We start from the raw sequence: 14,417 nt of genomic DNA, 5'->3' as shown, positions 1-14,417 counted from the left end.
GCATTTCCTTCAACTTTACCTTTATCTTCAAACTCTCTCCTTTTCTCTTTTTTTCTCTCTGCCACACATTCTGTCTTATAGCCTCTCTCTCTCTCTCTCTCTCTCTCTCTCTCTCTCTCTCTCTCTCCCCTTCTCTCTCTCTCTGTACTGCGTGTTGTCCTCAGTAACCCTGAGGGGGAAGTTGAGGCCATTTTGACCTCTGTATGGGGACATCACCCCTCCTCCACGCTGCAGACGTCCGGCGGGCAGGCCGCAGTATCAGCCAGATCAGGGTCTGTCACACTGAAACTCTCACTGTCTGTTTGGACAGTCATCACAGAACACACTTAAAGGGCAGAGTGTATTTTAAGAGAAGTGAGTTTAATTATGTAGCTGTTACATGTTCAGTGGACATGGATGTGTTTGTGAAGCTCCCAGTAGTATTTCAGCAGTATTTGACAGGACTATGTTGCTTTAATTGATCTTAATTTAATCATAGACAGTGGTTTCACATCTGTCACGTCTTTTCTCAATGTAAAAATATATTTTTGCAACTACACAATACCCCTGTGCTACAAAAACACCACTAAATTCACCTATATACACTATACTATATACACTATACTGTATAATATTGAACACACCAAATTAATTCAACTTATGTATCTGACAAATTAAAAACATGTTAACATCATAGTCTTTACAAAATGTATTTACAGCTATATTTTAACTACAGCATTCAGCAGTAAGTCATAACTTTCTCTTACAGCTTTCAACACAAAGGCCAATCAAGCACAATTTAAAATAAATGTTGAGTAACTAGATAGGCAAAGCTAGCATGGGGGAGAGACTAAACAATGCTGGTAAGTGAGGGGGACAGACAAACCCATTATGCAAATAGATGGTGCAAGAAAACATTGGTAGGAGTGTGATTTACTTATCAAGGCATCACTACACAAATGAAAAACACATACATTTGTTAAATCACCACACTCTGGAAAAAAATCACCCCAAGCACAGTGGCCAATAAAATTTGTTGCACGTGTGGCCATGCCAGATCATACCTTTTGAGATAGTATTCATGTAAATGAATTAGACTGTGAACTTCTTTACAGAAAGAAGCTAAAGAATGTTGGAGCAATCTGACATTTTTGGTTTTGTGAATAGCAAAGGAAGATGAGCTGCTGCTTCATTAAATGCAATCAGTTGCTGTTGTGTAATTAAAGCTTAATTAATATTGTTTTAAAAGCTATTTGATTTAATTGAACACACCTGCTCCTGGTCATTAAGATTTGCGTAGCACCCGATTGTGTGAATTAAGTGAATTATGTTTAGAGGGACAGCTAAGTATCTGTAGGACACTAAACAAGAGCAAAATATTTTCAGCCCCACTGACCATACAGGAGCAGTTTGTAGTTCTTTTTAAGACTATAGTCCTTTTGTTTCTCTGCATACTTTACAAAACTATGTTGTAACTGTACCCTAAATAATCAGTTTTAGAATCATGTTGATTTTGTAAAATATTACAAAATCAACATGATTCTAAAACTGATTATTTAGGGTACATTTACAACATAGTTTTGTAAAGTATGCAGAGGCCTGTCTCGATAGTTTATTGTACGATTTCTATATGCACATGACCTTAATCATTTTTAATGACCTTAAAATTGCATATTGTGTTTACTTAATAAGGAGAGGCCTTTAATGTAAATGACAATTTAATTGGTGTTTTTTATTTATTTATGATATTATTAACAAAAATAGGCCACTATTTTTTATTTATTTTGGTATCATTTTTAATATAATTTGGACAATATATTCTCCAAAAAATGTTTTTATCGTGACTCACCTATGTCTACCATTAAATAAGTGAGTAGTAGCTTAGAAGACTTAAAAATACATTTTTCATTTAGCTACAGCCTTTCGTTTGCTCTCTGTACTGATGTCCTACTGGTTATTTGAGCAGAAAATGAAAACCGGGGTGCTCTTTCTGTAAACTGTCAGACTCTTGCAAGGTCACTTTGCTCTGTTCTCATAGCTTCTCTCCCAAGGGAAACTCGAAATTCATTTTGGACTCATATTAGCCACGAACGTCCAAAGCATTAAGCTTAAATATTGAACACCCAAGCTGAACCAAATTTAACTCTTTCCCTTTACTCAAGTTGGAGTTTTCCTGTGTCCTGAAGGTCCAGTGAACCAAATATAACTAAAGGAACTCCTGCTGAAGAGCCTGCCTGCCTGCTGTGGTCAGAATTAGCCAAGTCTACATCCCTTCAGAATGCATCTCATCATTAATGGTTAGGTCATTTGATTTAATGAGACCTCTCCATTCCAGATTTTGCACTTACTTGCTGTAAATTAACAGAAAAGCCTGGTGAAGGTGCAGGGCAGTGTAGAAGAGTTAGAGACAGGCTGTGTCAAGAGTAATCAAACTATTAGTGAAATACTGGGTGACATAAATGCATATTACACTCCCTTTGTGCTGCAGGAAAGCAGTATGTTATGCAGGCAGTGTAGAGGCAGTTTTATGTTCTGTGACCTGAGTCCAGAATCTCATTCCATCTAATCAGGCTGAGGACGAAAGAGACACTGATGAAAGTGGGGCTGTTCTATTGCATGGTATAGATTTTCTCTTTTCTTGCCTGATCCTGTTCATCTGGATGGCTTACTGGGTTTGAACAAGCCTAATGCACTGTTTTTCATTGCAGAGATGAATTTGTGTTTAGAGGGGTATAAGTGTGTTTGTATATGGCGTTAGAGTGGTGTTACATAGCGCTGAAAAAAAAAATAGTAAATATCTAGTAGGCCTGTCACGATAATTACATTATTGACTTATTGTACAATATCAGGACATGCAGAAAATAGTTGTTGCTCACTTTCACACTACCTCTTCTGTTTTTCTTAACAAGGAGAGCAATAACTTGAACAAGTTGGTATGTTAACTTTTTATGTAGATTACCTAAAATGTTTATATTCAATTTTCAATGTTCCAAATGCTTTTTTGGTTGTAATTGCAATATTATATTAGTATATCAGTGGAATCAAGTGGTCACAAATGACAATAATAGTGTTCATAGCAATTATTTTTGGGACATCATATCATTTATTTAGTGTGACAGTCTTATGAATATTGATAAATCTATAACTATTCTATATAATATATATATAAATGTATAGTATTGTAATATCTTTCTGCTATGTAGGTTACCGTCCATGTGTGATTAAATTCAATTTTTTTTTCATTTCTGTTGGGATGACACTTCACAGACTACTCTGTTGTGTTGTAGAAATATTGTGATTAAGAGAGCAGCACGAAGACTTAATTTCACCATATTAAACTACATCATCCAGTGCAGGATTGAGGGGAGCTTCTCTGTGGATAATTCTTAATACTAAAACATTAAATATTAAAATAAGGAGGTTTAGCTTCTTTGTGTGTGTGTGTATGTGTGTGTGTGTGTGTGTGTGTGTGTGTTAGCTGTGGCAGTTCCATTGTCAGAGCATTATTCACTCTAATGGTGTTGAGCTGGAAGGTGGATAAGGGTCTCCAACATAGAGCCTCCATTTTATAAAAGATCTACTACTTGTTTGCTGTAGAGCTGCAAAATATATCATTTCATCATCAATAGTCACATCGCAGGTCATAACATGAGAACAATTCACACTGTTCTCATTTTACATAACAATATCTAACATTTTACCAATTATATCTAACAAATACCATTACTCTTACTCTAAAGATTGATACAAATATTGCATTATTAATATAATGTATTATCATCATATGTTGGATCATTGGCTTCTGGAAATATTTGGTAAAAAATTCACAACATGTATCACAGAACAAGAATTTTTTTTCCAATATCGCACAGCCCTATTTTGCTGGCCATTCATTCTCTCATGTTCTCAGCAAAGTTTGGCCTCATTACTCCGCCTCTGGTGATGCTACAGTACTAATTGCATTGTCAGGCTTATTGACATAATTCAGAATGGTCTATGTGTGCAAGAAGTAAGCTCTTACTGTCGATTTTACACTCATTAATAGTGATTTTAGCATTAATCTTCACTAATTCCACCAGCAGCCCTCGAGGAACTACAGTCTTCAGAAAAAGAAACAAACAGGCCCAACGAGCCGCTGTGTCTGATTGAAACATGTTCCATAGTAAAGAATGGTCATTTGGTTAAGTCAGGAGGGGGAAATTAAAAAGTCACGCTTGGGTTGCTATCAATGAGCATTTCCATGTTTCGAGTGTGCTTTTCACTATGTTTTCATAAGAGATTCTCTTTCCTCTCATAACTATAATGTGTCCTAAGAAAGCTTTTATTACACGTCACGGCTTTAGTTATTGGCACTACATCTGGTGACTAATCGCCAGGCCAGCACTTACCATTTAATCCCTACTCTACACATTCCTACCTAAAATAATACCTTTCTGTTAATGTTGCGACCTTTTACTCTGTGGTTATTTTATTATTTGCATGTAATAAACATGTAATAAAGAATATCTGATCATCAACCTGTAGCCTAAAAGCAAGGATTCAGTGCAAGAAAACAAGTACTCAGCTCAGGAAGTTGAAAAATGCTATAAAAATGGAACTCCAGGCATGTTTCTCCTCCAAACATTTATTTTTTCTCTATTCATGAAGTTAATAAAAATTTTCATAACGTTTCATATGCTTATTGACATAAGTTAGAACACTTTTCACTGTTACTCTGTTTACTGTGGGTGATAATTCCTTCTATGAGGCAGTTCTGGTACACACGTCACAATATAGGTAGAGGACTGTTAAATGCCTGTAGAACAGTGGAAATTAAATGTCCTTTCATCTAGCACCCCCTACATCAGCCCTAACTTAAACTCCAATAATTTACATCAATTTACATTACCTTGTTATGATCATACTGGCTAATGTTTAATTTCACTCACACCTCAACATCTCATACAGTCGTCCCCTGTAGTAAGACTTTAAGATTCAATTGCATACTGCTATCCCATGATGTTTAGCATTTATTTATGTAGAAGTGATGCAAAAGGAAATAATTTTGGCAGAATTTTCTCAGGAGAGAAACTAAATACAACTACAAGTCCTCCTTTTTAGTTTTGCTCCTCTGTTTTGTTAAAAAGCTCTAAAGCCATTTTATGCTAATTTCAAGCTTCAGCCTAATTAGAATATGTGAGATGGAAGAAAATACTTGTCTGACAAGCTGCTGAACAGACCTCAGCCTGATAAAGCCTGTTGTTTGCTCCTGTGACAGAGTGAAGCAGGCCTCGCACCTGCTGCCTATCTCACCGCTCATTCCTTATTCATGCTGGAGAGGAGGCAGGATAAACAGTCATTTCAGCTCAGTTTTCACAGTTAACCCTTGGAAGACACAGTTATCACAGGTGACGGCAAAAGTCTGGCTTCATTTTTAGTTGTTGATTTAGTTATTCATTTGTAGCTTATTGAAAGAAATTAAAATATTCTGTTAAAAGTGTGGATTGCAAACTTTCTAACAAGACTGATTTGACATATGTGAATATAGGAATATGTAAATATTTGAACCCTTCCAGTGAATAACTATATCAACCTATATTTCTTCCTTTTGGGAAACCTGTTATTTTATTTCTTTTCACATAAAAAAAAACAAAAAGAGTTGATATGTAGTATTTAATTGGAAATACTGGACTACAGGCAGTTAAACAGGTTTATAATTCCACATTGTGTAAATTAGATTAAATTAAATTCGAGTAACAGAAAGATTTTCTACTAGATTTATAGATTTTAGTGCAATGCCATGAGGATTTTTTTTGCAGTCATCAACAAGAGCATTAGTGAGGTCAAGACGTTAAATGATCACCACCTCATCTCAAAGTATTACATAGAGTACCATCATTCCTGAGAATTGGGGTTTTAAGAGATTCATGGTTATAAACTCTATGGAGTCTGGTTGTTTTGGAAATACTTCTCTACAGAGTCAAAGTGTGTGTGTGTGTGTTTGTTCATCTTATCAAGCATCACAATACATCGAAAATAACTAAATCGAAACATTTGTATCGCAATACATACATATCAACAGGTTCTTGACAATACAGAACCTTAATATCATAGCTGTCCAATGAAAAACATGTATATCCAAAACAGCAAATTTACAGAAGAGACATATAACCCTTTTAACTTTTAAATGAAAGTCAATGTAAAAAGAGATTATTTTAGGTCATTGTTGACAGATTCTGAGAGTTGGTCCATTCCCATTAGGAAATTTTGACACAGTGTCAGGGACAGTTTTTCATTGGACAGCGAGGATATATAAATTGCAGCTGTTCAACAATATCCATTTTTGTTGGTTTTGGCATCATTTGAATCTGACTGTTCTTTAAACTTAATCAATATTTCATGATGACTGGGCAAATATAATAGCTTCAAAACTACTTGGAATCTTTTACATTGACCTTCATGACCTCAATTTAAAGTAAATTTATTTTGGGAATAAATGTGTATGTATGTAAAGTAAGTACACTATATTCATTATTTGCATAGACAAAATGTCCATTTAATAGAAAGTCTCCATTCAAAAAACTAGACCTAGACTAGTCTTAATCCCTTTCTAGGAAACTGCCACTAAGTATAGCAAAACCACAGTACTAGCTCCAGGCTAACAGTTACAGATCATCCCTTTCTGTACAGCTGTGTTGCTGTATTCCCACCCTCTGCTCTCTTTCCTGAAATGAAGGTCACCTTCATGACCATTAAGGGGCAGGGTATTATGGTCTTCTCCAGACAGAGAGGGGGAAAATGTGCAAGGAGGGGAAAAGTGGCTCCCCACTGGTTAATCTAGAGTGGGTATCACTCTCAGTCAGCTCCTGCTGCCCCTCGGACTCGTGGGAAATGTCACAGTCCGTCATGAATAAGAGATGAGAGCGCTGGCCATAGAAGCGCCCTGCAGGAGAAGACTCCAGTCTCCTTTTCACTTCACTGAGGCCTCTCATCACCAGTTCTACCTGCTGGAGCTGGGGGCGTCGGGTGTCTGCTGTTTGTCTGTGACTGTTTATGTGACTCTTTTAGTCTCAGAATGGTGTTTTGATGGTTTTGGCATCAGTGTTTTTCCCTTTTTGTGAAGATCAACGTAATACTGTAAACTTCTGTGTGAATATTTAAATGCTTTCTGAAACAGGAGTATCAAGTCTCCATGTAATCCTGTCATTCTTGTAATTGTGTAATTGACCCTTCCATGCTCCACCCACCAGTGTGCTTTTATAGCAACAGTTGGACAAAAGCTTTGAAGAATGTTTGAAACTCCTAATTACTATAATCAGAAAAAATACTTATTATATATTTAAATACATATCATAAGACATTTTACTTTTATATGATAATTAATTATTTCTGTAATTTTATGTTTTTTTGATTGCAATTTTGCTTGTTCAAATCTAAAATAATCAGTTTGGGATTTTATTAGTCAATTTTGAATTGTGTGTAATAAGCTGAGTGTACATTTAATAGGACATGTGTAAAGTGTAATATGACGTACTGTGTATGTGTGTGTGTGTGTGTGTGTGTGTGATATAAGTATATTTATATTTCTCCATTAGCTCCTGGCTGGTAGATAATTGGGCCTGCGATTGTATTTGAATACTGAATACAATTATTAAGCATGTCATGAAAAAATTGGCAAAATATTATACTATGTCAAACTGACACTGATACACATGTTATTACACAACCTATACAACTGTAGTTAATATATAATACTGTGGACTAAACCAGTAGTTACACTATTATTACATAAATTATTATTTTCTAACTACACAGTTAATAGAAACACTTATTATAAAGTGGAAACAAATAAATAAATGTATGAATAAATTGAAAAAGATTATGTCGATTAGAGGTTCTGAATGTATGTTTCAATTCAACTGTTAATTTATCATATAATGGTAATAATGTTAAATTATTCCTATTATTTTCAAATAAACCTCTTCATTCAATATTATTTGGCATGGATCAAGATTAATTCAAACATATATCTTATATTCAAATCCATTGCTCTAATAAAATAAGTATTTGTTGGTCAATTGTTCTGTATTTAATTCCTCATTACTGTCAGAGAGTTCATGTCGCATGCATTCAAATCTTTCAGTTCCCTGCTGATTCCTCCTTCTACAATACTCCCCTCGTCATATTGTTTCTGAGAACTCTGGAGTCTGGCTCAATTGTAGCAGTTAAATAAAGTGTTTATCTCTGGCACTGACTAGGCCTGTAGGGCCCATCACACACTGGCTGTGGTGTATTTAATTCATTTAGACAAAGGGAGATGTGAAATGCACTCCAGAGAACAGCTGAGGCTGCAGCACTCTGATTGCAGGGTAATAGATAGAGGCTGCTGCTCGGTAGCTCTCGCAGCGTGGCACTGTTTGTTAGCTGCTCTGTTCAGTGGGCAGAACTGTTGTGTTCTTCTGAATGGATTCAAAAGTGCCAGCGTTCATGGATTCATAAGATCATTTGAAAGCTTGTAATGTGTAGCAGTCACTAGACAGAGAGAGAGAGAGAGAGAGCAAGCGACAGTGAGAGAGGGAGAGAGCGACAGAGAGAGAGAGAGCGACAGTGAGAGAGAGAGCGACACAGAGAGAGAGAGAGAGAGAGATGTGGTTAAATAGACACTGAACTCTGTTTGACCCTTTGTTTTTATATCATGTTCTAAAGGAATTCATTACAGAGTTAGATAATTGGTCTGTGCTTGGCTTGTGTATTTATTATTTCAATATCTTTTTCAAATAATATGTTTAGCCATACAGAAATCTGATAACTGGCCATGAATGCACATATATACACACATAGTGATATACATTTTAAAATACAAACATGAATTTAGCGTGTTTATATAGAAATAATATGCTTACCTCAGTTACTTCATATCTGATACATTGCAATATATGCAATATAGGCATATATTGTAGTAATGTATGTACAGTACATATAGGGATTGTATAAATAAATGAATCACATATTGGTTGTGCACACACACACCTATATATGTACATTATCATGGATAATGCATGTATTTCTAATCACTAGGTGAATAAATGTACATGCTTTTAATTTAAAAGAACCACATATATCTTAAGGGTATCATATACAGCATTTTTTATATGCATATATTTAATATATTTTTATATACATTGCCATATATAGGCCTTTCACAGTACCTGTTTTTATTGGATGATATTTTGTCCTTGATATTATTCCCCAATGTTACATTTTGCTGTATTACAGGCTGTCATAATGATAATAAAATAGTGTAATAATGCATTTAATGTTTTTTTTTATGCTAAACTGCTATGCTTAAGAATGTTGTGAAAACTTATAAATTGTGAAATTATTCTAAAAAGGGATTTGTCAATGTCTTACTAATTAATATCAACTTGCCACATTCTGTCGTAAGTACTATTAAGAAATAAATAAAGTAATTAATTAATTATTTTCATGTATTGTATGATAATATGATAATTACTGTGACAGGCCTAGTCATATATCAGATTTCCATATGAACAACTATCCTAGGCACCCAATACTATAGAAATGTTCAGTCATTGTCATTTTTCTTTCACCCCTTTCCCTCAGATTCTATTCCTAACTCATTGTCCTCTTGGTGTGTGTGTGTATGTGTGTGTGTGTGTTTGTACACAGACCCTTGTGCTTTCAAAGCCACTGTAGTAATATCACCACATGACAAGTGCAGCCATACATTAAGGGTGTTGCATAACAGGTGGTGATGACAGATGACTTGAGTCAACAGTTGCATCACTGCGAGGCATTAGGACAGAACAGCCCTGGCCGGAAGACCCGGGACCAGTTGTCAGCTGACACACAGCAGGACGCCGACGCATTAATGAACAGAGCAGCGCAGCCAGGGCCCTATTAGTCCTCACTGCTGCCACCAGCTGAGGCTGACTCTGTCTACCACCCTTGTTTGCAGGTGACCTGGTGTCCAGAGCTATGCATCACCTGCAGCCGCTGAGCGTAAAGAACCACAGTAACAGCACCCCCGTCCACCAGAAGAGCGGCCTGACGCACTGGGAGCCCGAGGCCCTCTACACTCTCTGCTACTTCATGCACTGCCCTCAAATGGAGTGGGAGAACCCCAACATAGAGCCCTCAAAAATCACTCTGCACACAGAAAGGTGAGGCCAGGCCTGCAGCCACAGTCATAATATCACACTCACGCTCTGAGTAATGCCATTAAATTAACCCTCTAAATCCCAGGGGGGACGTAGCTATTTTCAGGGACATGGGAAGCTGCTTTTCTGCTGGGGGTGCCGATTTTGTTTTAGCAGCATAAACACAAAGTACAAGCTTCACTGTAAAACAAGCACACGTAAGCCTTTACCAGATTCACAGTGTTATGTTTAATCAAATATCTTCATATGTTTAATTTTATCCACGGCTGTTATAAACAGTCCTGATTTAGAGGGTGCTACTGCCCCCTCAGGACCCCCTCTTCCCACATCCCTGGCAAATTCTTCCTTTTAATCTACTTTTCACCTTTTATGACACAGTTTCTCAGAGCTGTGTTAATGTGTACTGTGATATATATGCTTAAGATAAACAAGCTAAAAATGAAAATGTATAAGAAATATTTGTTGTTAGTTTCACAACATACCGTTTTGATGTAAACACCCTGAATAACTGCCAAATTCACAATATGTTAAAAAGTAGGATTATGATAGGTTACGATATCAGTGATTTTACCATTTTTTATAGGTATATATTTGAGTAAAATGAACATTGTTTTTTTATTCTAGAAACTACAGACAACATTTCTCCCAAATTCCATATAAAAATATTGTAATTTAAAGCATTTATTTGCAGAAAATGAGAATTGGTCAAATGAAAAAAAAAAAGATACAGAGCTTCCAAACCTCAAATAATGCAAAGAAAACAAGTTAATCACAGTTTTCATGCAGCTTGGCATGTTCTCTTCCACCAGTCTTACACACTGCTTTTGGATAACTTAATGCCACTTTTGGTGCGAAATTTCAAGCAGATCAGCTTGGTTTGATGGTTTGTGATCATCCATCTTCCTCTTGATTATATTCCAGAGATTTTCAATTTGGTAAAATCAAAGAAACTCATAATTGTTAAGTGGTCTCTTTTTTGTTTGCAGAGCTGTGTATTTATTGGGCAATATAGTGTATGTGTGTGTGTGTGTGTGTGTGTGTGTGTGTGTTTGTACTATAATCAAATGCTTAAATGTTTGACATGGTAATACACCACTGCTACATTAGATAAGATTTAGTGATTACTGATGAGCCCAGGCTTTTATTTCTGTCTCATATCACTTGGGAACAATTCATTTGCGTAGATTTTCATGTTGCACTAATATATACCTGAGAAATTAGGCACATAGAAAACACCTGTGGCTGTTTTCTATTTATAAATCATAAATCTGCCTTATTCTTTATGTAGCATTTATTCTCATTGTTCTGTTCTGAATATAAAGGGAAACTGACAGCTTCTGCTGAGCTACAGCAAATTAAATGCACATGTAACTGTACATGTGAATGGGTTTTAAGGGCTTTTGTGAACTAGTTGACTAGGTTTCACATGATACAATTCTCAGTTTAAATGTTTAATTGTTTAATTGTTGTTTTATGTCCACATAAGTAATGGCTCAAAAGATTTACTTTCCGAGATTACACACTCTTGACAGCATTTATGTCAATATAATGTATTAATATTAATAAAGTTCTGCTGTAACCAGTTTTTAGTAATTTATTCAAATGGAACAGATGTACACATTTGAATCAGTTCAGCAAATGCCTGTCGTGTTCAGATGAGTTTAGTATAGGTTACCTCACTGTTAGAGTAGCTATAGGGAAATAACTAGGAAAAAGGTAATGTTGCAGGCAGATTTCCAAGGTGAGGTAATAGAAGCAATGCAAATAAGCATGTCAGTCTCAAGCACAGATGAGGCACAACCACAGGGGAATACCCACACATTTAAAGCATGCAAGGATATGTGCTTGGAAGCTTCTTAAATACAGATATTTATATTAAGCTTTTGCCATTATACCTTTATAAAAATGAGAGCAGTTGGTATAAAATGAACAGGGCTTTGGTGATGGCAGGTAATTAGGTAATAGCAATTTTAAATTCAGAGTCTCAGGTTCACACTCCCAAGTGAATAGTAGCTGTCGAGAATCTTCGGTTTCAGTTGTGAAATGTTTCTCGCCAGAGTCTCAGGGGTTTGGACATGATGAGCTGCTGAGAACTGAATAATATGAACTAGAAAATGAGAGTCTGCTGGTTGTCTCCCCCTACAGGCCGTTCATGGTGCTGCCTCCCCTCATGGAGTGGATCCGAGTGGCCGTGGCCCATGCTGAGCACCGGCGGAGCTTTTCAGTGGACAGTGATGATGTCCGGCAGGCGGCCAGACTCTTACTGCCTGGAGTGGACTGTGAACCTCGGCAGCTGAAGTAAGAAGCACTTTAAAACCCATACAGCTCTACATAATACAAGTGAACCACAACAAAAAACAATGCCTTTAGAGCTAATGAAGCCAGCATACAGTCTGCTGCACATATGGATACTCCTATCTCCACTGTCAGACTCTCTAATGTAATAGGCCATTAAGAGGGAACTGCACTCAGCATTAAATTTAAATTGCTTTCAGAATATATTATTTTTTTGCTGTCTGTTATCTGTCTGCAGCATGTCCATATTTATATCATGAAAATTACCATTTTCAGAAATAGTCATTGCCAAAGAATGGTTACATCCAGAAGGAAGTGTCAGATTGCAGTGCTATTCATAAGGAAGATGAAGGTCACAGAAAACAATGAATGATTTGGCCGATGTGAAATGCTCTTAGTTATATTTACTGAGCTGCACATAAAGTAATTGTGTGTAATGCAACATGTCAGATGTCTCAGCTTGTAGAAGCTGTAGAGGTTCCTAATGGTGTCCTGCAATAACACAGTGCCTGCAGATTTTGCAGAAGGGGTGGGGGATTAATAACCCCTCAACAACAGGTGAAATAGGTCAAACAAAAGGTCTGTCAATGAGATGGCAGGAGTTTATAGACCAGCATTGTTCGGTTACAAATAGCCCACCGGAGTGTACATTCAGACAGGTACGACCACTGGTTGCAAGACTTCTTTAACATAATTTTAGGCTTTCAGAGTGTCTGTAATGAAGACAAAAGGTGATCTGGTATCTGGTATACCATGGCATCAGACCTTATTGACTTGTAACAAGTGACAATAAAAAATTGCTGAACAGGTGATCTCTCCACGCACAGATTTGTTGGTTTTGTCCACCAGTAAAAGAGTGGGAGTCATCACTGAAGATGACCACTGGCAACCACACCTTTCTCATCTAGTCCTTGACTAGCTGAATGAAGTGTGTTAAAAGTTAAACCTGCTGGACTGTACAGAAGAGGGTGACCTCTGCTGTACAGCAGTATATCAAGATTAATATCCACAGTGAATAAAAAAAAGTAATCACATTTCATGCTAGAAAAGTGTACGTTTAAGTGTTTGCCCCTCTTTCAATTAGCTCCTGCTTGTAGAACTGCTATAGACAGTTTTTAAGATACCACACATTACTTTATTATGGTCCAAATTTGACTGTCATTTTAAATGTCTAAATTTCTTTTTCTTTTACCTGTGTGATGTAGATTCGGAGCCTTATTCACCAACAATTTTTCTTCTTCTTTTTCTTCTTGTACAATTTACTCAAAAACACTTTTAGAACACATTTTTTAGAAAGATATTGGAAAACGGACCCATTTTCTTGTTGCATTACCCAGCTGCGCTCTAGCTTAAGCTTTAGATGTTCTAACATTATCCTGAAATATTACTTATGACTTTTTTATGACTTTTTTTATGTTCCTCAGGACGGATGATTGTTTCTGTGTGTCGCGGAAGCTGGACGCTGCCTCCACTGAGGCAAAGTTCCTGCAGGACCTGGGTTTCCGTATGCTCAACTGTGGCCGCACAGACCTGGTCAAACAGGCCATCAATCTGCTGGGACCTGAAGGCATCAACAGCAAAAGTGAACAGGTGAGACACACACACACACACACACACACCTCATTAATACACCTAAAACAACACAGACTCACGCTAATTGTACCTACAGTTTGTATTTATAAAAAATGTTTTACTAATGAAAAAGCAGTTTATTAATCACAGAGAGTGGCTTGTGCTAATAAATCACATCACAGCAGAAAGCAAACACTTTCGTCTCATGGCAACATCAACTCTAACAGATTCCTCTCATCACATCAGCACATTCGCTCACACTCGCGCTCTCAGACTCTCACAGTATTTTATGCCTGGCCGTGTCAGTGAGACGGAGCTCGCAGTCCACGTGTCACCACTCTCTCCATCATTCTGCTAGCTTGGCTGCACTGCTGAACTCTGGCAGGGAAATGTAAGCCATTTCCAGCCTTT

At 36.8% G+C, this 14,417-nt stretch overlaps 1 protein-coding gene across 1 annotated transcript in view; it reads left to right on the top strand.

Annotated features, from left to right (window-relative positions):
* btbd11b (BTB (POZ) domain containing 11b) overlaps nt 1-14,417 on the top strand; it is a 93,551-nt gene that overhangs the window by 62,536 nt on the left and 16,598 nt on the right. The window contains exons 3-5 of the mRNA XM_022679637.2: nt 9,938-10,142; nt 12,285-12,437; nt 13,859-14,024. Of these exons, the coding sequence (XP_022535358.2) occupies nt 9,938-10,142; nt 12,285-12,437; nt 13,859-14,024 (524 nt within the window). The remainder of the gene's footprint in view (nt 1-9,937; nt 10,143-12,284; nt 12,438-13,858; nt 14,025-14,417) is intronic.

This window comes from Astyanax mexicanus, chromosome 9 (genome assembly GCF_023375975.1).
Source record: "Astyanax mexicanus isolate ESR-SI-001 chromosome 9, AstMex3_surface, whole genome shotgun sequence".
Classification (NCBI taxonomy): Eukaryota; Metazoa; Chordata; class Actinopteri; order Characiformes; family Acestrorhamphidae; genus Astyanax; species Astyanax mexicanus.
Note: the sequence above shows the minus strand (reverse complement) of the source record. Positions and strands in the feature narration are given on the sequence as shown.